General features: G+C 45.9%; 1 protein-coding gene across 4 annotated transcripts in view; it reads left to right on the top strand.

Moving 5' to 3' along the window:
• ACVR1 (activin A receptor type 1) overlaps nt 1–23,321 on the top strand; it is a 127,171-nt gene that overhangs the window by 66,002 nt on the left and 37,848 nt on the right. For 2 of the 4 annotated variants that reach the window (XM_074967373.1, XM_074967372.1), the window contains exons 3-4: nt 16,176–16,439; nt 16,958–17,175. In XM_074967373.1, the coding sequence (XP_074823474.1) occupies nt 16,176–16,439; nt 16,958–17,175 (482 nt within the window). The remainder of the gene's footprint in view (nt 1–16,175; nt 16,440–16,957; nt 17,176–23,321) is intronic. The other 2 variants (XM_074967376.1, XM_074967375.1) reach the window with 1 other exon arrangement.

The following is a 23,321-nucleotide window of genomic DNA, read 5'->3' as shown; positions in this document are numbered from 1 at the left end:
ACAGCTGGCCCACACAGCTTGCCAATCAACATGGAGGAGGAACCTTTTCAAGAAGTTCTCTTGCTTGCTCTGTCACTCCTGTGTCAGGAAACAGGCAGCGCTTCTGTGTGATGCTGGTGGATGTTTCGATGGCATTTTCTGACCCACCGAAAGTACCTGACACAGCTTATGGAAGAGGAGAGAATGAGGAGTACCCAGGCAAAACCGACTTGAATGGGTTGATGCTGTGCATTACACTTGGTACAGCCGCTGATGCCCCCTTCACAGACTCTGCTTCTGGAGCAGGGCCACAAGCACAGACTGGTGATCTCACATAATCGTGCAGACCTGAAACACTACAGTAACTCCTCACTTAGTCATCCTGCTTAATGTTACGTTACTGATCAATTAGGGAACATGCTCATTTAAAGTTGCGCAATGCTCTCTTACAACGTTGTTTGGCAGCCGGCTGCTTTGTCCACTGTTCGCAGGAAGAGCAGCCCATTGGAGCTAGCTGGTGGGGGCTGGGAACCAGGGTGGACAGGCAGCCCCCCATCAGCTCCCTGCTCCCCTAGGTTCCCTGTGTGGCAGCTGCCCAGCAGGCTATCAATTGCTGGCAATTCAGTGTCCCTCCCCCCACTGACATGTGCTGCTCCTGCCCTCTGCCTTGGAGCTGCTCCCAGGAGCCTCCTGCTTGCTTGCGGGGGGGGAGTGGGGGCCTAATGTCAGGGTGTCCCCCTGCTCCTGCCCCCCCCACCCTTTCTCCATATAGAGCAGGGTGGGAACACGAGCTTGCTGGCCGCAGCTGCTGTCTCAGCTTCCTGATCTAATTAAAGGATCAGTGTACCTAAAGGGCAGTGCACCCCTCCCCCCCCCCCGCCACACACACAGGGTGTGTGTCTCTGTCTGCCATGCTGTCTCCCCTCCCTCCATTCGTCCTGCCTTGTAGAGTGTGAGGCTACACTAACAATATGTTAACCCTTGAGGACTCTGCCGAATGCTAGTTCATCATTTAGCAGTAAGGCATTCCCTGGGAAATATCCCACCCTCTAACTTCACCACCTCAACCAAGCTTCACAGTCATTGCTGTGTACAGTATTAAATTGTTTGTTTAAACCCCCCCCATTTACATTAATTCTTATGGGGAAATTGGATTTGCTTAACATCATTTTGCTTAAAGTCACATTTTTCAGGAACATAACTACAACGTTAAGCGAGGAGTTACTATAGAACATTCACCCTTTGCCAGGCAGGCCAGCTGCCATTACCACATCAAAACTCTAGTTACAACAGAATCTTTCGAAAGCAAAATAAATGCATGAACAAATGCAAAGAGTGGAAACCATGTACATGACAGAAGCCCTCTAACATTGCATGTCCCCTGCTCCCACCCCTTGTTTCATTGTTTCCTGCTCACCTGGTGCCAGGAGAGAGGGGTGGAGGCATACACAGGGAAGGGGGTCAAGATAGGGGACTGCATGGGGCTAAGTTGCCCTGCCCAGCTGCTCGTGGGGCCCGATTTCATGGGTCACCTAGCCATGGAGTTTTCCAAACTGTTTCTAGACTGCATCCGATGGTATGATGCAGGAGACTCAGGCTGTTGTGTGGGAGAGACAGCAGGAGCCTGTGCTCATGCAGCCATGATTCGCATGAGCTGCTCTGACAATTCTCTGCTGAGGACTGTCCTCCTGCCTTAGTCACCGTTCCTTTTCCAGGAACTGTGAAACCCTGTCCTCGCTTTCTAGTCAGCTGTCCTCTTGCTTCTTGGCAAGCCTTTTCTCTAGCCTTCAGTCCCTCAGTTTCTGGTACTGCACCTGCTTGTTGGCCCACTCCAGGACTTGAACTGTAAGTTCATCATGGAAATGCTTCCTCTTGGACCTGGCACGTTGGGCCAGGCTTGTACTGAAGTGTGGGTGAGCTGTGGCAGTCCTGCGGCTCGCTGAGGTCGAGAGGCCGGAACAGTACAAGACAGAGGGTTATGATCTCAACTAGCCCAGTGCAGGAGCACAGAAAAAATTCATGTGGAATTTCAAGGACCTAAAATGTTACTTTTTCTAATCTGAAATTCAGTATATTGTGAAAGGGATGTTTCAGTCCACAAAAGCTCCCTGGACACAGCCTGGTTAATCACCGTGAAAGAAATGTAGAGACAATAGTAAGTTAAAAATTCAAAACTGTTTGTTTTTTTGTTTTCTAAAAACTGCAAAACTACTTGGCCTGGGGGGATGGGAGGCAGTCAGTGGCTGTGCTACAAAAGCTTTTTTTAAAACCATTTAGGCCTCTCACATTTTGGAGGACATAACATTTTTTGTGGTGCCTGATTGGCAAAGGGAGATGTTGTTTCAAGCTGTTGGTGGGGAACCTGCAGTTAATGCAACAGAAGCATTCAAACGTCTGGGGACTGAACAGCATGTCTGAGTGGAGTGGGCTGGCCAGCTATTGAAGTTGCCCTGGAAAATATGCCCTCCCCCCCGCAATATTACTACTATTTGGTTCCTGCTTCAGGAAAAGTGCGCAGCTATCAGTACCCAGAATTGGGTCAGAATTCACGAAGGAGTCAGCAGGGTGCTGGTCTTAGCTTCCACATGGCTTACCTAGTTATGGCTGCATGCAAACATGCAGAACTCTACCGCTTTCTTCCTCCCTGCCCCCAGCATGTTTCTGGACAAAAATTCAAACATCAGTCCTCTTTTGGACAAATGATTTTGTTGCCTATTAATTACCTCTAACTGACATGGAATAGATTTGAAAATGGAACATTTTTTCTCCTTACAAGCATGGGAGTGCAAGGTTATTTTTAAGAAAACAATGCCCTAGCAAGGTATTCTTTATTGTTTGCATTTCCTGGCTACCATTTTGATAGCTGCTGAAATACAATCCGTGGATGCACTCTGCTACCCTGGGCTTCTCATATTTTTGTAGTGGTTCTTAGAGCAGAAGTCCCTGCCATTACTGTATAATAAACAATAAAATGAAACCAGAAACTTACCAGGCTCAGGAACAACTTCTGTCTGTTCTGTGTCTGCTACAGGCATCATAGCAGCCTTTACCTGTGGGCGGGGGGGAGAGAAAGACCGCAAATTTTCTGCTGCTGCTCCTGTTGCAAAGCCTGCTCTAAGACCAGCAACAGAGTGACTTCATGGTCTTCACTCTGTGCCTGCTGGTTCCCATCAGTCTCCATGCTGGAGTCTGGGACCAGCAGGGCCCCATCCCAACTGATCAGGTCATCATGCACCACAGCTGACTCCTTGCTGGATGCAGTGCCCAGCACCTGTTCAAACTCCTCCTAAAATGGGCACTATGTCTGAGTTGCCTGAGGTACCATTCTGGTCCCGGGCTTTCCAGTTCTATTGAACTACTTAATCCATTCCCTGCACTGGCCACTGGTCCAGTAAATTTGCAAAGCTGCCAACTTCTTCACTATTTGCTGGTATGCATGGTAGTTCCTGGTTTTCTTACTAAAGTTCACAGTTCTGCTGGCACCAGAGACTATCAAAATCTGGCTGTGCTCCTATGACCATGAAGCTGTGAGCTGTGCAAAAGGTTGGTTGTGTTCAATCTCCATTGCAAAAACAGAAAGCTTTCTGATGGTGTGTTTGAAGGTCGGTGGTCAGAAGTCAATGGAAGGGCTAACACTGACTCACTGAGCTGCTGCTGTATGCCAAGGAGGAGTTGCTTCCATTTTCACTGGGTCAGTTGGAGAGTCTTGTGGTAGAGAGGACAAAGGAAGTTGGCCCATGGGATTGAGACACTTCTGATGGATTCCCAGGACCAAAGTCAAGTGGGGCAGCCTGTACCCTGCAAAGCAACAGGGCTTGAACCCTGGGTCATGACTTGACTCAGGCTCAGACCCTTCAGGGTCCTGGAACCCTGGATCTGAGCCTTGGTTACCGTGATTTGTGTAGAGAGGGAAGAGGCTTGAGCCTAGGCCTGGCTTAAGTTGCAGCATAGACATACCCTTAGAGTCTCAGGTAATGCACGGAGATTACATTGCTTAGAAGAAAAACTGAGTTAATACAGACCAACTGTGGCCAGAATGTCACTGGAGATTTTTGCAATTTAATTATTGAACATAGTCATTATTTATATAAAATGAGGCTCTTAGATGTGGAAAAAAGGCTAGCAATCTGATCCATGAGCCACTCTTCTGTCTCTATTGAGTTAAGTGCATTTGGGGAAAATGTGGAGCATCTGTCTCTCCTCCTCCTCCCCTCCCCGTCACATCTTTGCTCTCTCCTCTCTACAGAAGTGTAGCTCTGGGAGAGTCCCATGAAAGGCCCATCTACCACAGCCAGCCTTAAGTGAAATCTCCACTAGAAAGAGGTTGGGGCCCATGCTTTGAGGCTCCTGAACAGAGCAGCATGCCTGGAGGGCAAGGCTGCTCTTCACTTGATCTCCCAATCTAGCAGTTGGACTAGAATGGGAGGTGGTTTGTGGCCCATTTCCAGTGGTTCTGGCATCGGGGGGGGGGGTGCGCTCTTACTCTTTTTGGGGACTAAAAATCCTAAGACTAGTGTTTGAAATATTGATCCTCAATACGTGCCCCTACCCCTGTTTGTAAAGTGGAGATAATGATACGGACCTCACTTTTTAAGTGCTTGGAGTTCTACAGATGAAAAGTGCTACCTAAGAGCTAGGTGTTATTTTATTTCCTCATTGAGGTAGAAAATAAGATTAGGTCTAAAGAGCTGTGGCTTGATGCTGGGGAGTTCTAAGAGTTTTTTGGTAAACTAATAACTCCTGTATAAAGTAAACAGCATATGCATTATCATGGCAATCATACTGTGGTATGGCTTGCGTTACTACAAGTGCTCAGAAAGAGGAAAATAAACTCAGGATAGCTATCTCTAAAACTTGTGGACCTTTTTGTTGGACTGCAATCATAGGAAGCATCCCTGGTTATACAGGAGTGAAGAAGGACACAAAGTCTTCATCTCGTCTAAAGTTAAATGAAATTTTCTAATTCTAGTTGTTTCTCTCATGTCTTCTTTTCTTTGACTTGTGATGAATCCGGTCAGTTCTTCTTGGTCATTTTACAAGGCAATTTGATTGGCTGTTATCATTTACTGACCTGGTGAGAGTCCTGTATCCTTCACGTTGTTAGATTAACACTTTTCATCCCCGTAGATATTTCAACAATTCCATGACATCTCAGAAACGTCTATAAAAGCACTGATGAGGCTTATTATAACTTGTTGGTTTGTCTGGCCCTGCTGTTGTCCTGTTGAAGAAAATAACCTGCTCAACAGTGCTGGCAATCTCAACCTCTAGTGGCAAGCCTACAAAGATATCAACCCTAATGTTGGTGGTGATGCTCCTTTATCTCAAGTGATTTGAGCTCTGTGGATTTGAAGGTTGAATTCTGTTTGGTGTATCTGTGGTGTGACAAAGTTCCTCCTCTGCCTTGGTGGGTCCTGCTCTTATTGGCGGATTTTCTCACCTCAGAGGTTCACGGCAGCCCACAGTTTGGCCACTTTTGTGGCTGAAATCTGCTGCTCACTCAATTAGCCTCATCACTGGCCAGCATGAGGAAAAAAGAACAACAATCCCTGCAGTCTCTGCTGATCCACCTAGTGGATTGGGGAACAGGCCAGAGACCTTCCCCTTTGGTGGAACCCACAGTCCAGTTCAACTCCTCTGGTATCAAGTAGGGAGTCGGGGGGGTGGAGGTTTGGGGGGAACCCGGGCTTGCCCTCTACTCCGGGTTCCAGCCCAGGGCCCTGTGGATTGCAGCTGTCTACAGTGGCTGCTGTAACAGGTGCATGACAGCTACAACTCCCTGGGCTACTTCCCCATGGCCTCCTCCCAACACTCTAGTCTCGCCACAGGACCTTCCTCCTGATGTCTGATGATGCTTGTACTTCTCAGTCTTCCAGTCGTACGCCTTCTTGCTCTCAGCTTCTTGCGCCTCTTGCTCCCAGCTCCTCGCACGCACACAAACTGAAGTGAGCTGCTTTTTAAACCCAGGTGCCCTGATTAGCCTGCCTTAAATGATTCTAGCAGCTTCTTGATTGGCTGCAGGTGTTCTAATCAGCCTCTCTGCCTTAATTGTTTCCAGAAAGTTCCTGATTGTTCTGGAACCTTCCCTGTTACCTTTCCCAGGGAAAAGGGACCTACTTAACCTGGGGCTAATATATCTGCGTTCTATCACTCTCCTGTAGCCATCTGGCCTGGCCCTGTCACAGTGGTTAGCTGATAATCATAGTGTACAGTATGCAGTCATGGATTCATTCCTGCTGCACTACTATGGACAGGCAAATGAATGTACTAGTGCATTTTTGTGTTTTCCCTTCTGGAGGGAAAAGCCTTCTGTCCTTTCTTGTACTGTAGATTTGATTTTTCTCATTTTACCCCACTCCTTTGCTGCTGAAAGATCACCATAGAATACTCTTTTTGAACATAGCTTTTTACAAATAATCTGCTCTTAATTAGTTCAAGGTCCTGAAGAAAACTAGTTTTTCTGCCATTCTACACTCATTCTGTTACCGTTTTTCATTGCAGCAGCATGTATGAGTTTACTTCCTATATCCCCTCTCTTTGGGCTTCACACGTTTCCTTTTGCTTTTATCTCCAAAGTGAAATGCCACTGTTGGGTAAACTTGGAATGGCAATATGCTTGGACACAATCTCTGGAAGGAAATGTATTTGAAATTTAATATTGTTAAAGCTACTGTTCAAAAGAAATTTATTGCTATTACAAAGTTGTAGCTTTAGAACTGAAACACTGCAAATAGAGGAACCAAAGGAAATTAGAGACTTTCCAGGTACTATTACAATGAATTGCTTTTAGATCTGGTTCCTGCAGTGATTTCTGCTATTAACCCAGTGACCGTATACCACTGTGACACTTCCTGGGGATTGCAAGGCACCTTTTCATCATAAAGAAGCCTTTTCTGAGCCCGCCAGAGGTGGTGAACCACTGGCCATGGGCAGCACAAGCAGTCCCCTCTTAGCCTATGCAGGCTCTGCTTGTCCCTCTGCAGGCTAGTACCAACCACCAAGCATCTGCCTGCAGTATCCAGTTCTTGATCCACTGGGCACAGTCAGAATTCCCAGATCCTCTACTCCCAAAGGAACAGTACACCCCAGCTTACCAGTTACACCTTAGAACACAGCTTTGCTTAACATGGCGGCACTTAGATTATTTTTGAGACAAGGCAGGACCAGTATAAGTTTATTGAACAGAGATTCAAATGACAGCAGCCAGAACTATTGGAAAAGGGTTACATAGACAATAAAATTATAACATACATACTAGAGTCTAGACTTAACTAAGTCTTAGCCTGCTGTCTAATGAAGCTCATCTTACCCAAAGTTCTTCTCCCAGCATTTAAGAGCCCTGCTGGCTGTGATTATTTTTTTTTTTTCTTTTTCATGAAACAAACCCATTATTCACTTATCTTTCTAGGTGAAGGCGCCAGAGTGAGTCTCTGTACCTACAGCTATAGTCCAAAAATCCATTTTCATCTAATGGAAACAGGATAATCTCAACCCTGTTTTCCTGCCTAGAGTCTCCCCAGGGGGATTTGCAATCACTTGATTAGCACTGTGCTCAGGCAGACATTCCAGTAGACAGACCGACAAACATCTCTGCCCAAAATACTAGTTTATCAACTTCTGGTGGCTGGCCTGCATTCAAATTTGAAAACATGATTTCGTGTGAGTGTATACATGCATCTTGTGATGATTATCATGACCAATGTGACACAGGCTTTCTGTAGAGACGGTGCATGACTCTTTGAACTAATATGCCCCAGAGATGGGTTATCCTTGTAACCATTGTGCACCACCGTGCCCTGTGCTGGTTGGTTCCAAAAGGCCCCGGATAACAACCATCTCTCTAGCTTAGCCCGTTTGTCCAAGCCAAACTTAAGATTTTTCGTAAACTTCGAAATTATAGTAATTCGTCAGTAAGAGAATTGTGCCCAGTGGCTATCCTAGCACTCCCTGGATGCAGAGGTGAATCCAACCTCTCTATAGAGATTTTAAAGAGAGAGCTCCCACAAAATCAGAAACATGCATATTATGTATTTTCAGTAGTGGGGTATGTATGTGTTAAGTGCTTTCCAAAAATAAACATAAAAGAGGGCATTGTGAGCTCTTTGAGACACATACTATCTCAAAGATAGAAATTGGGTACAACCTACAAAGTAAAGTGGTCAGTTTAGTAATAGCACATTATTTCATGTGAACTAACATAAAGAATATTTTGGGATGGGTGTCCTTAGTTTATCCTAAATATTCAATCTAGCTGTAACCAGCCAGCTGGCGTCCTGTAGGCATCTCCATACAAAATGGGTTTCTTAGATGAATGTGAATTCAGAGGGGTAGTGGCCTTGTGAAACCGCTCGCCAAGAATGTTCCATGAAATAATAGATTAAAAGAAATAGGAATATCTTTCTATTGGTATAAAGACTTGAATATCCTAATTCTTGTTCCATATGAATAGATTGTTAATTCACACTAATAACGGGATGTCCCTTGTGAATCATTGAATTTTGCAAGTTTGGAACGTAAGTGATCAAACTAAAATTAATTAGTTTGACAATTGTTGTTTAGCTCTAATTTTTAATACGGTGTAATCAACTAATATACTGTGTGTATAAAAATTATAACTTGCACACATAACTGAGAACTCGCTGCAAGTCTCTGCTAGAATATCTTTAAATGTGGCAAGTCAGAAAATTTGGGGCACATCATAAAGTGAGTGCACAGACTGTAAGTATTGCTGTGTGTTTTTTGTATGTTTTACTTAACATAGTATGCGAGTGTATTGGGATAAGGATGGTTAGGTGATAGAAATACTTTAACATTGGCTTCTTGCCTCATACCTTGCCTAAATTCTGCATGTAGCTTGTTCTGACTACATTCCGCGACTCACATTGTTTCTGGCTGTGTGGAGGTGCTGTTCATACTTCTTGCATATTTTAGACAATGCATCTCTGAGTTCTGAGTGGCTTACAACACTTTTCGCTATTCAGGCCCTGGTCTTTTCTGTAGTTGAGCAGTGCTGGGGATGAATGTCCACTGAGCACTAGGCTGTAACCCTTAAACTTCCAGAGAGGACAGATCCTGAAGTACTAAGCAACTTCTCGCCCTTTTGTCTTATACTTGGCTTATCTAGAGAGAGGGGCACAGTTTTGGAACTCAGACTAACATTCTGTTGAGATTTAAATTACGTAAGTTTATAGAAAACGTTTTGGGTTACTGGAGGATTTATTGGTATTTGATCTTGGCTGAATCTGGGAAATCTCTTCCCATGACTCTGTGTGTGTGTGTGTGTGTGTGTGTTCTAAATACCTTTTCCTGTCTGCCTCTCCTGTGTCCCCAGTATAAAATGTTACCAGCAAAATTTAGTGCTGACAATACCCACCCTCCTCCACACTACATCATAAGAAACTGCCAGATTTTTGGATTTACCAACACTTTTAAAATATGAATTTTGGCGTTCACATTCCTCAGCTCCTGGAGTCTGACCTGTTTGGTTTGTGTAGGTCTTCTCAATCAGTGGGCATGTTGAGGTGTCTGTGGTACCCTCTCAGCTGGTGGTCTGCTCAAGTTGGAATAATGTGGTGCACTGCTCTTCACTTTGCAGTAAGCTGCTGGTGTTGTAGTATCAATACTTGATTTTGTTCAGACCGAAAAAAAGAAGTTTGAGGCTGCAGAAGCAGTGGTGGAGGAGTGTTGGCAGGTCGCCATACAATCACCTGGTCTATCTCACTAGCCCACCAGCGAATTAGGGGACCCACAACAGGGGTGAAATTAAAATTGAGCTCTTACCGGGTATACAGGGCCAGGTTTTCCTCTTCCCCTGCCCCCTCCTTCCCCCCCAGAAGGGGCAGGGCCTTGGGCGGAAGGGGTGGGGCTGGGGTCAGCGTCCCACAGCCAGCCCATCTGCGCTGCCTGGCCCGTGCTGCCCGGGGCGCCAGCGGCAATTTAAAGGGCCTGGGGCTCTTTAAATTGCGGCCCCGGGGCAGCTCCTACTTTTTCTCCCCCCACCCCTGTTGGTGGCCGGGGGGAGGGGGGCGCAAAAGGGGCAACGACATAAGCAGGGTTGTTTGCTGCGGCAGCGCTGTAACATCGCTGCCCCTTTTGCGCCCTCCCCATAGGCAGCCCTGCTGGGTTGTCGCTGCCCCTTTTGCACCTCCCCCGTAGGCAGCCCTGCCAGTACACACATGGCAGGGCTGCTGATGGGGGGGCACAAAAGGGGCAGCGACATTAAAGCGCTGCCGCGGCAGCACTTCAAAGTCAGCAGTACAGGCTGGTATTGGCAGCTAATTTTTACCGGTACACCGGCCCGGCCCATACCGCCTTACTTTCACCCCGCCTACAAAGTAAGCAATGGTGAGACCTGGATATAGGGTATATTAGCCTCATAAGAGAGACTTTTATTTCCTGTAGGCCTGAGCGTGCTGTAGCTTTTCCATGAGAGAAGAGGTGGCTATTTCATGCAAAATTTATTTCTCAACTATGAAAGTCTGCAGAAAACTCATACTAGTCTGGTCTTGATGCAAATAACTTATATTGTGCTATGATATCAGCATGTCGGCACTGAATAAATCAAGATACCAAGAAGATCTGAATCACTTACTTAAATGTGACCAGACAGTGTTATAAAGTATAAAGAGGGAATTTCCTTAAGTCAACAAAGCAGCTATTTCTTTTATTGCTCGTTAATTGAAATAACTGTTACTACAACCTATGGACTTCTTACTCAGCTTTGTCCTGGCAGGCCACTGTTTATAAAATACTAACATCAGAAGTCTGGTGTTTTATGTTCTGCTCTGGGCGGAAGGAGACTTCAATTAAAGAAAATGTTCATGAGGACTGAAACACTGCTGATCTGGGTGCCTGATTAAATCATTGCTGATTCAAGTGCCTGCTGGTGATGGGTATTCTCCCCAGGAGCACAGGTATACAGTTTCTACTCTCTTCAACTAAGGCAGACAACAACTAAGGGCATGGCTACACTTGCAGCTGTAGAGTGCTTTGAGTTAAACCTGCCTTCGGAGAGCGCAGTAGGGAAAGCGCTGCAGTCTGTCCAGACTGACAGCTGCAAGTGCACTGGCGAGGCCACGTTTGCAGCGCTTGCAGCGGCATTGGGAGCGGTGCATTATGGGCACCTATCCCACAGAGCACCTCTTCCCATTCTGGCGCTGTGCCTTGTGGAAAGGGGGTGGGGGGGGTGCGGGGCATTCTGGGTCCTGTCCCAATGCCCAGTGATGCATCATTTCGCATCCCAGCAATCCTGTGCTTCTGTCCACATTTGGCGCCATCTTTCAACGTTTTTTGTACTGCGCGCTCTGTCTTCCCTTTTGGTCTGTGGGAATGGAGCCTGAACTGCTCAGGAGTATGCTGACTAGTCTCGCCAGCACATCACGTTTGGCAGTTGAGTTATTCCTTATGATCCAAAGTGACGGTGAGGGCTCAGACGATGATATTGACTCAAGTAACGCATATGACGTGAGTTTGCTTGTGGCATTCACGGACATGTTCATCACTGTGGAACGCCGCTTTTGGGCTCAGGAAACAAGCGCTGAGTGGTGGGATCATATCATCATGCAAGTCTGGGATGACGAGCAGTGGCTGGCTGCAGAATTTTCAGGTGAGAAAAGCCACTTCCATGGGACTGTGTGAGGAGCTTGCCCCCAGCCTGCGGTGCAAGGGCACGAGATTGAGAGCTGCCCTGATGGTGGAGAAGCAGGTGGCTATTGCAGTCTGGAAGCTGACAACTCCAGACAGCTACCGATCGGTCGCTAACCAATTTGGAGTGGGAAAGTGGACCGCTGAAATCGTTTTGATGTAAGTTTGCAGGGCCATTAATCGCATCCTGCTCAGAAGAACCGTGACTCTGGGTAACATTGGACAAATGGGTTTCCCTAACTGCGGAGGCGCGATAGATGGCGCACATATTCCAATTCTGGCACCAGCCCACCTAGCCTCCAAGTATGTTAATCGGAAGGGGTGTTTCTCTCTGGTTCTCCAGGTGCTTGTGGATCACCTTCGGTGTTTCATTGACATTAACGCAGGATGGCCCGGAAAGGTGCATGACGCATGCATCTTTCGGAACACTGGCCTGTTGAGGAAGCTACAAGCTGGGACTTTTTTCCCAAACCAGATCACCGTAGGGAAGTCGAAATGTCCATTGTAATCCTTGGAGACCCCGCTTACCCTTTAATGCTGTGGTTCATGAAACCCTACACAGGGAGCCTTGACAGCAGCAAGCAGAGGTTCAACAACAGGCTGAGCCAGTGCAGAATGACTGTGGAGTGTGCTTTTTGGCGGTTTAAAGGGCCGCTGGCACTCTCTGTATGGGAAGGTGGACCTGGCCGAAGACCGCATCCCCGCGGTTATATCCGCTTGCTGTAGCCTCCATAACATTTGTGAAAGGAAGGGTGAACGATTCATTCAGGCATGGAACTCGGAGGTTCAGCACCTGGAGGCTGAATTTGAGCAGCCAGAGAGCAGGGCTATTAGAGTATTAGGGATGCCTTGAGGGAGCAATTTGAGGCTGAAAGCCATGAGTAATGTGTGCTGCCCTGCACGGGAGTGAAATGCAGTGGTTCCAGTGTTAGTAGGAATCTGTGTTTGCTATGCTGACTTGCAGTGCCTGTTTCTTTCCTGGGCTAAGGTATCTTTTACTTTATGCAATAATAAAGAATGTTTTCAAAGCCAAAAAATCCATTTATTGAAAAGAAAATTCATTTATTGAAAAGAAACACAACTGCTTGGGAAACAGAAAGGGCAAGGGGGTGGGAGGGGAATGGTACAATCACAGATTTGCGTATGTCCTGTTATACTCAGCCTTCCTGTCTGGAGTGCTGTACTTCAGGATGGCTATACTGCATGGTGATGGGGGTTGAGTACAGTGGGTAAGGGTCATAGTTTTCAGGGCTGGGTGGTGAAGCTACAGGTGTTGGAGGCAGCTGGTGGCGATAAGAACCCGGATGTTGGGGAAAGTGGGTTGGAGGTGACATGGGGGCACAAGGGAAAGAGTTTTGGGACAAGGGCTGCAGGGGTGGGGGGGCGGTAGTGCTCCACCTGCATGGCTATGGATAGAGTCCACCTGGCGCTCCATTATGCTTATCAGCCGCTCCGTGCTTTGCTGCCGGAGCACCGCCCTTTTGTGCCGGCACTCCGGCACTCCTCATTCTGCTGGCGGATCCTCCTTTCACTGTTCTGCCACTCCCGCACTTTTTAATTTTTCATTACTTGAATGCTGCATTACTTCATGTAACATGTTTTTCTTGCATCTACGTGGCCTCTTTCTGACTTTTGAAGTCTTTCGGCCCGTTTTAACAGGGATGGCTGAGATCTCAAGGTTGCATTTCTAAAGGCAAAATGCAACACTTAACAGATGCAGCGTTGTTCACACCAGGCAGAGCAATGATTCCCCCATACTTAAGGGCAAGAACAGTCTACACAATAGCATAATTTGCCCGTCCCAAAGCGAGCGTACGCAACCAACGGGAGCCTCAAAATGGTGAGTAAGCACAGGGTCAAGCATGACTGATTGGTTCACGGCTGTACAGTCCTCTGGGTTTCTGTGCTTTGGGGAGAGCCAACAGTGGCAGGGGGCCCCTATACTGAACACTGTCCTCACATTTTCCACAGGAGTTCATCCTGGAAGACATCTTGTTGCTGAGGTTGACCTGGGAAGCAAGGGAGGGTCTTCTACTGCAATGCGGCTTCTGCCCTGGCCCATACGCAGCTTGCCTGTGTGCAGCAATGGTCCCCCTGCCCCTCACGGCACAGTGGCACGGGCAAGTTAGCCTTACTGGGACAAGTACCACAGTGGCTCTCCCGAGAAACCTGTGCAAGCGCATTGCCCAAGTTCTGGCTGAGACCTTTGACCTAGGGATGTCTTCCTCCGCCTCAGCACCCTCGCTCCCGCTTTGGTGCTCCTCCTCTTGCCTTGTTGAACTGGGCTCTGAAGTGTCCATGATGGTACTCAGAGTGGAGGTAGGGTCGCCCCCAAGTATCACGTCCAGCTCTGTGTAGGCACGGCAGGTCGCAGGGGCAGCACCGGAGCGGCGGTTTGCCTGGCACACTTTGCGGTAGGCATTCTGCAGCTCCTTCACTTTAATCCTGCACTGCAGTGCGTCCCAGTCATGGCCCCTTTCCATCATGTCCCTTGATATCTGCCCGAATGTATCGGAATTCCTACGGTTGGCGCGCAGCTGGGACTGGACAGCTTCCTCCCCCCAAACACTGATGAGGTCCAGCATCTTGCCGTTGCTCCATACTGGCGATCGCCTGGCACTGGAGATTCGCTGAGAGCACTCCACTCCTGGCTGAGCAAACAGGAAGGCATTTTCAAAATTCCCAGAGAATTTAAAGGGCGGGTGTGACAGTCGGCTACCTGAGGGCAGGGCAGTTGAGTTCAAAGTGATGCCCAGAGTGGCTAGAACAGGCATTGTGGGACACTTCCGGAGGCCGATCAGAGCACAGTAACAGACCAGGCTGTTCACACTCGCGCCACAGCGCTCCAGCGGGGGCGAACAAAACGTTATTCCACTCACCAAGGTGGAGTACCAGGAGCGCTCTAGCCGCGGAGTCAGGGTGGACAGGTAGTGAGCTAGGGCTCCTTTAATGTGCTCTAACTCGCAAGTGTAGCCAAGCCCTAAGAAGACAGGTGTGACATGTGAATGTTTGGTTCTGGCTGAGTAGAATCCTCACCAGACACTTGAACCCTTAACCTCATCCTTGGCTTTGTTTTACAGTTCTTACCAGATTTTATTCCATGTGATACTGACTCCAGAAATCTGCTAACATCTTCTCCTTTTAAGAAACAAAGTGCCACACATAATTAGCGTAATTTGTTTGATAGGGCAATATTGTTCTTTAAAAAGGCATGCCTGTTTGTACATTCTTGAGGGCAGTGATTTTGAAGACTCGAGATTTGGAGTAGGTATTGCTTTTTCATTTGTGATACAAAAATGGAAATCCTAATTTTGATTTTAGTGCCAAAAAACCCCAAACTGAGGGTTCCTTATTTTCAGTTGGCAGACGGTAGTGATAGGAACATGTCATATCGTCAGTAGATATTTTGGGAGCATCTACCATGCTTCTGCTTAGAAACTTCTCTGGTGTACATAGAAAAGTGGGAAAGAGAATGTAAATATGAGATGAATTAACACAAATGAATGTGAATGAGTATACGTAGATATGTACATAATGGTGGGCCGTAGCATAAAAATTATATCCTCCTTCACCAACTCTCCAAAATTGTCTTTTCTTAGTTATTCCTGCCCACCATGATGTATGCTGTGTATTATGCCAAAACACCCCAATACTACCATCATGGCTTCATCACAAACAGGCTTGGTGCTGCTTTCACAAGGAGAGCAAGTCAATAACTTATTTTTCTAAATGTAGTTAAAGTAACTCTGTCAGAGTCATTGGAAGAAATGTTCTTCAACAGTTGCGTCTCTCCTTCCCAGTGCTTTCCTGTGTCTTTTTTTTAAATAACTACTTAGACTTGAGTGTTGTCTTTCCTTGGATGGCCAATGTCTGGAGTGAACAGGAGCAGCATTCCAGCACTGCTGGATTTTAAAGGGCAATTCTGGAAAGTGACTCTGTAAGGATGAGATCCTGGGCCTCCATGTTTACACAGTAACTCTCTCTCTCTCTCTTTTTTTTTTTTTTTTAAAAACAGTGAGACCCTTGAACATATAGGGATTTTTCTCTATCATTTTAAATAAGTGAGGGGGAAGTTTTATAAACAACGTAAGAAGGAAAGCAGAATGAGGAGGCATGGTTTGATCGGTTTCTAATGCTCCCATCTTCTTCACCACCTCTCTCGCTTTTTTTCTTTTTGTACACTGATGATTCAAGGTCCAAATCTAAAAGCTCCTGTCTAAGTTGTAGCTTTCAGCTATGTATGTATCCCCTGCAGGCTGTGAAAAATATATATTTGGACATTAAAAATGGGTATTTATTCAAATGGGGTGCTCTGAAGTGGAAATGCAAGTACAAACTAGTTGCTCATAAATGGGCATCTTAATAAATTGGGTCTGTTGACATCTTTAGGTCCCACTTAGTGTGACTAGCACTAATTTCTATTCAGACGACTTCCTTCTTAAACAGAAAGTGAGTTAGCTATTGTTTAATTCAGTAGATGCTATATCTTCTGCATGTAACTGAAATTAAATAAGAGCATATGCTGATGTCCCCTCAATTCTCCCCCTCTGCAGATGATGAGCCGAAGCTAAATATGGTCCACTATGAGTGTGTGTGTGAAGGCATGTCCTGTGGGAATGGAGATCGCTGCCAGGGCCAGCAGTGCTTTGCCTCCCTGAGCATAAATGATGGCACTAAAGTTTACCAGAAAGGCTGCTTCCAAGTCTATGAACAGGGGAAAATGACATGCAAAACACCCCCGTCTCCTGACCAAGCTGTCGAGTGCTGTCAGGGATATTTGTGCAACATGAATATCACAGCACAATTGCCTACTAAAGGTGAAAGGTTAATTTAAAAATAGCTATTTTATAATTAGTCTCAAGTTGGGCGTTTGCCTGTTAATGTTGTTTTCACCTAGTGCAAACTAAGGTTTGGGCATAAGTCTTTTGCCACTTGAACCAGAGGGGACTGAAAATGGGTGTGGTTGGGGTCTGCAAGCTGCATGATCAGAGTGTCACTGATTGCTGCTGAATATTGGGGACTAAGGTGCACAAAACAGTAAGTTTTGACTCTGGGTTACTGACTTTGAGAGAGCTCTCTGAAGCCAGCTGTGATTCTGAATTTCAAAAACTTGACTGGATTTTACCACAGATGGGATTGCCATAAAAGATTTGGTGGTGGTACTGATGGCGGTGGGCTGTGAATGTAAACTTATATGAAGTAGCTTTGACTGTCCTGTGATCGGTATTTAGTTCAGTTGACTACAAATGAAAATGTAAGCATAATTTCTTTTGTCTTTAAACTACTATCTGTGGGAGTTCTTAACCTCCTTTCTCTTTCCTGTTTTCTTACCAAGGGCAAACCCTCCAGGGAGAAGCTGTGGGTTACAGCATGGAAATGCTAGTCATTGTTATACTGGCTCCAGTGATCATGCTGATAATATTTTCAACGTTAGCTGTGCTGATTATTCGAAAAATACAGCAAAACCACATGGAAAGGCTCAATGCTAGGGATGCAGAGTATGGCACAATTGAGGGACTCATTGCATCAAATGTTGGAGACAGTACGTTGGCAGTAAGTAATCTTTTGTATATGGTAGGAATTGCTTAACCTCTGTCTCAATTTCTTTCTCTGGTCAGGTCTACACTAGAAACTTGTGCTGGTATAGCAATGTTGGGGGGGTTATTTTGGGGGGGGCTAGACAGGGGAGTGACATTTCTATATCGGCAAAAGTCTGTGTGTGTATATACAGATATACTGGGATAAAAGAGCTTTGACTGGTATAGAATATTTTGCTCAGAGAACTGGTATAAGCACTTTTTTGCTGGTATAATTTGCATCTACACCAGGAGAGTTTGCTGGTGCAGCAATACCAACAAACCTTTCTAGATGTGGTGTGACAGGAGAGTAACTCAGGTTGCCTTATAAGGGTGTTGTACCTTTAAGCTTCACATGAAAAGGGCAAATATGCATTTGTGTCCATGATGTGTAACTGTCTTGAAAGGTAGTTGGGTGGGGATGTTTTTTTAATGGCTCCACAATCATATTTATTTAGGAATTTCACATCTTGTCTCCCCTATGTTTGCTGAAGAATTTCTGGATAACTGGAGAATGAGTAAGATTTTTTTTTTTTTTTTTTTGACCGGAGAAGAGGCTGAAACCTTAGTAAATGGGAGGGAGGGGGGACTTTGGGGTAAGCAGGTTAATTGTAATCCTGCTTTATTTTTTGTATTAATTTTTGTCAACATTTACTCAGTGTCCTCTTAAACAAAAAACAAACACCCACCTCATTTGGAAAGTTCTTTCTGTTTAAATATTCAAACAACGCCAACAACTTGAAGCCTGAGAGAGTGCCCGCAACTGAGAAGACAAGATTTGATATACCTGAAACTTCTAAAGATAAATACAAAGAAGATAAATCACTTTTTCTGATTTAAAAAAAAAAATCTTAGGTTTTTTACATATATTACAAGGTAACAAACTAACTAACTTTTCCTCGGTGTTGGCATTACAACCTGAATGTTAAAAGCTATGGAAAGGTTTAAAGAATGACTTGAGAGAGGAAACAGCTGAAGAACACCAGAATATTAAGATTAATATGTACTTCAATCTAGTATTTCCTTTCTGTGTTTTGGGAGACCTACTCTGTTTGGCTTTTTTCCCCTGGACTGGCAGAAGATGGACACTTGGCTTTTGCAGGTGGAGAGAAATAAGTTGGTGGTTGTATGCTTTTTTTTTTTTTTTAAGGTGCCCCGTCTCCAACTAATGGAGCATTGCTGACTGCTTCAAGAATTTCTGCCCACTTCTCTTTGCCTGAAAGTTGGTGGATACCATGCAGGCCTAGTTGTTGGGTTTAGTAAAGCAAAGATGCTTGGGAACGGTGAAGTGTGGAAATCCCTACTCGGGGAGCTGTGAAATGATGCTTGCATTTAAACAAGTTGGAGATTATAAAGTGAGATGCTTCTAAAACCTGTTCTTGTGGATTGGTGCTGGGTTGATGGACTCAGAAACCTGACCTTCGGGAAAGTTGTTACTTAGTTAAACATTTTCCTAGGTTTATGAGGTGACCACCAAGTGGCACCATTGTCAGGCAGATTCCTTGATTGGGAGGAGGAGCAGGTTAGAACCCAAAGAGCCAATCCTGCCTCTTTTTGCTGTCAGGCATCCCTACCTTGTCCCTACCCTGCAGCACAGAAACCAAGTTAGGAGTAGGTAGCAAAAATCTGGAGGGCATCCTAGTGCAGGAGAGAATCTGGTCTGTATCTCAGAATGGCTCAGTGTTGAGCTAGAGGCTGGTGGGAGAGGTGAGACTTCCAGCTGAGGGGGAGCAGCTCATCTAGAGCTTGTTGAGAGGAAGAGCTAAACTTGCCTCCTGTCCTGTAGTTTGAAATACTCAAGACAAACTTATTAAAGTTTTCCTGGCTGTAGAACAGGTGTGGCACAAGCAGTGGCAGTGGAAGCTTCCCCATAATGCTCTGCTTCAGCTCTGCCCTGTAAAAACCACATCTATTGGCCATTCTTGGTACGTGTTCTGTCCTCTCCTCTCCCCTTCCCCCACCCACCCCCTAGTCAGGTGCTGGTATAGGAGACAGAGGGCATGGCTGCACTCGAAACTTCAAAGCGCTGTCGCAGGAGCGCTCTCGTGGCAGCGCTTTGCAGTGCGAGTGTGGTCGCGTGCGAGTGCCAGGAGAGAGCTCTCCCAGTGCTCCTAGTAATCCACCTCCATGAGGGAATTAGCTCTGAGCACGGGGAGCGCGGCTCGGAGCCTGTCTATACTAGCGCTTTAAAGCGCTCAGACTTGCTGCGCTCTGGGGTGATTTTTACACCCTGGAGCCACCAAGTTAGAGCGCTATAAAATGTAAGTGTAGACAAACCCAGAGATAGGAGCAAATGGGGGTAGAAGGCAGTGAGGTGGGAGATAAGAACCAGGGTGGGGAAGAGGATAGGATCTGTGGAGAGGAGGGAGGATAAGGTCCAGAAAGCTCTCTAAACTAGAGAACCCTCCCCAGCAGAACCTGGAATAAAACCTATTGTTCCTGAGTCTCCATATTTGTTTGTTGTCTCACAAATAGGTATGAAATCCACTGGTAGAGTGTTTCCATCTCCCTCTAATGGCAGGTCCACATAGAAGCTAATAGTCTCCTACTGCTACCAGGTATCAGTTAGCTCAAGTGGTAGAACTGTGGATCAGCTGAGCCCAACCTTGCACTTGACCCATATGGGGGTCAGTATGGCTCCACATGATCAAATTAATTTTTTTATATTTAGATTTTTTTATGAATATAATTTCCTACATCAAAAGAATGTCAAGGTTGAGAAGTCAAGCACTGCCAGAGTGAAGGTTGTCCTGTGCAACTTTTATTCAGCCCCCTTGTGTGTATGTATTAGGTTTGGCAGAATTCAGTTTTTAATAATTTAAACTGATAATATTGGTTTTCATTTTAAAGCATTAAAATTGTCATAGTTATAGGCAGTTATTGGAAGGGAGGGTCAGACAATTATTTGACAGTAGGTGTTGAGATTCAAAAAGTTAAAGCTTTATAAAATGCTAAAGCACAGATTGTCAATATCACATGTCAAAATATACAAAGTAATCCTTAAATCAAGAAATCATACCTGTCTTTACCATTCACTCGCTAGTCCATATACAGAGCCTCATGCAAAAGTCTAAATCTCTGACTCCAATGCTCAAGCAGCTTTTTTCTTTCTTTGCCTATTTGTAAATTTCTACTATTATTGATGAATTTTTTGGGGGGGGGTGTGTGTGTGTGTGTGTTAAAGTCAATGTTTGCTGACACCAATTAATCTAATCCAGGGGTTCTCAAACTTCATTGCACTATGACCCCCTTCTGACAGAAAATTACTACACAACCCCAAGAGGGGGGACTGAACATTGAGCCCACCCGAGTCCCACTGCCCCAGGCGAAGGGAGTGGGAGGGCAAAGCAAATGCCCAAGGGTCCCGGGGCCCCAGCAAGTCTAATGCCAGCCCTGGCCACCCCATTAAAACGGGTTTGTGACCCACTTTGGGGTCCCGATCCACAGTTTGAGAACAGCTCAGCTAATCCTTCCAACCCTAATTATTATTGTCTTTTAATAACCTGATCACACCTTAGGCACAGACTCTGTGGGTGCTCCGGGGCTGGAGCATCCACGTGGAGGTAAGAAAATGGTGGGTGCTGAGCAGTGTTCCCTCTACATTTTTACATCCACGTGTGGAATGAATTTTGTTGTGCCACATATCCCCTTCATGCAGGTGCACATATCCCCTTCGTGCAGGTGCACATAACAAAATGCATGTAGTGGGGGTGGGGCCAAGGGGTTTGGACTGTGGGAGGGGGCTCAGGGCTGGGATGGTGGTGGTGAGGGCTCTGGCTGGAGGTGCGGGCTTTGGGGTGGGGCTGGGGATGACAGGTTCAGGGTGTGGGAGGTGGCTTAGTGCTGGGGCAGAGGGTTGGGGTGTGGGCTCTGGGATGGGGCTGGGGATTAGGGGTTTGGGGGTGCAGGCTGCCCCCAGCTGCAGTGGGGAGAGGACTCCCTCTAGCCCTCTCTCTCTCTCACCACAGCAGCTCGGGGCCGTGGGAGAGGCACCTGTCCCTGACTGCAGCAGCTCCAGCGCGGCTGGGCTGAGGGAGGGGCTTTCCTCCCCTGCAACTCTGGCAGGCCTGGGCCAGGCCGCAGCAGGTCCAGGGTAGGTCCGTGTTGGGGACAGTGGGGGGAGAAAGGGCTCTCCCCTGGCCGGGGTAGGTCCGTGCAGGGGGAAAGGCATTTCTCCTCACCGCAGCCCTGAGCCCCCGCGCAGGGATTAATAGGCAGCCGCGCAGCTTAGAGGGAACTTAGGTGCTGAGCATTCACTGACAGCCCCCCATCAGCTCCCTCCGGGGGCCCCGGATCAGAACCTCCCCCTTCCTCCCCATGCCTCCCGCCGGCCGTGATCAGCTGTTTCGTGGCACACAAGAGGCTCTGGGGGGAAGTGGGGAGGAGCGATGATGCGGCGTGCTCGGGGGAGGGGCCAGAACTGGGTGGGAAGAGGTGGGGTGAGGCCTTTGGGGAGGGGGTGGAGTGGGGGCGGGGCCTGGAGCAGAGCTGAGGGTTCAGCACCCCAGCACTTTGGAAAGTCAGCGCTTGTGGATGACATGCTGTTTTCTAGAAGACTAATTCTGTCCCTCATGTGTATGTTAAATAAATAAGTAGCAGTGTGACAGATGGGCGAGTAATAGGTTTTGAGCGTGTGAGCTTTTGTTGACGACAAAAAATGCAGCCGCTCCCCTGCATCCCATCCCTTTTTTTTTTTTTTTAAAGTGTAGTTTACTTAGAAAACTGACATTCAAAAAGTCTCATTTTGGAATGTTCATGTGCTGCCACCCTGTGGAATACTCACAGGTTTTTAATAACAAACAGATCTTGGGTTTTAATGTGCAAGAACAACTTTGGTGCTTGCTTTGGCCCCTGTGGCTTAAATTCCATTTAAAATTAGTAGGCCTTCAACGTGTTTTTAAGTGCTTTTTTGAATAGGAACGGTTTTGTTGAACTGGCGCCTTTGTGCTAGAGCTTGACTTATCTACTCTCACAAGTTGTACAGCTCTAACGATACCTCATAGTCCTAGCATGGACTCAGTTTTTCTAGAAGAAAGGATAGCTTATTCCTATATGGGAAGGATTGCACTGGTATAACTGCATCTACTCTAAGAGGGGTCGTACTGCTGTGTAACTATTTCAAGAAAAAATCAACTCCTGAACTGAAAGTTAAACCAGTACAAAATCTGAATGTGGACCAGGTCTTGGAAGAATGGAAGAAAAGAAACTTCTACAGCAGGTGTATATTTTCCTCTTTCAGGTTTTTCATTTCTATTGAAATTTAATCTTTCTTTAGTTTTGACTGGTAAATGAAAAGTTTTAAGTTCTAAAGATCTCTTTAAAAATGTAAGATTCTCTATAGAGATTCTTAAAGCAAATTTTTATTTTTATTTTTTTTTAATGGTGATGTATCAACTATTAGTTAGGGGTAAACTCCTGTCTCTGTGATTAGCAAGGCCACATTTACAGCAGTGTGCAATTCTGGTAACCTTTTATGAAAAGAATATGCTAGTACTGCAATTTGAAAAGGTAAAGCAAAAACTTATGTAGACTTTTAAAACACTGCATTTTTAGCAAAAAGAACGAGGAGTACTTGTGACACCTTAGAGACTAACAAATTTATTAGTCTCTAAGGTGCCACAAGTACTCCTCATTCTTTTTGCTGATTCAGAGTGATAGCCGTGTTAGTCTGTAGCTGTATTTTTACTTTCCCATAATCATATAGGGAGTTAAGGGTCTTAAATTTGGAAAAGTCAAAGAAATGAAGCCTGTATCATTTGGAAGGAAATCCTCCTGTGAGGCATAGAAAGTTCTAACTCAGAGAGTAAAGCGGATATAAGGTCATTTGAGATCGACAAATATAGGATTGAGGGGACACAAGCTAAGCAAAGGCAGCGCAGAGTGTTAAAATAATTTAGGTAGAATTTCATTACAGAGTAGCCACCATTCAGCAAACAAACTCCCAAGGGGAGTTGTAGGAGCAGTAAATATCAATCACTTTTTCATTACAAAAAAAAATATTTGGAGGAAAATGGTGTTGTGGCAGGTACAATTGCTAACTAAAAAGTAGCAATAATCCTTAAGATCAATATTGTGTGAACAAGTGGGAACATGTACCTTGTATTTGGATAAAAAATCTACGTA

Source organism: Natator depressus, chromosome 11 (genome assembly GCF_965152275.1).
Source record: "Natator depressus isolate rNatDep1 chromosome 11, rNatDep2.hap1, whole genome shotgun sequence".
In the NCBI taxonomy this organism is placed as follows: domain Eukaryota; kingdom Metazoa; phylum Chordata; order Testudines; family Cheloniidae; genus Natator; species Natator depressus.
The sequence above is the reverse complement of the archived record's forward strand: the minus strand, read 5'-3'. Positions and strand labels throughout refer to the sequence as shown.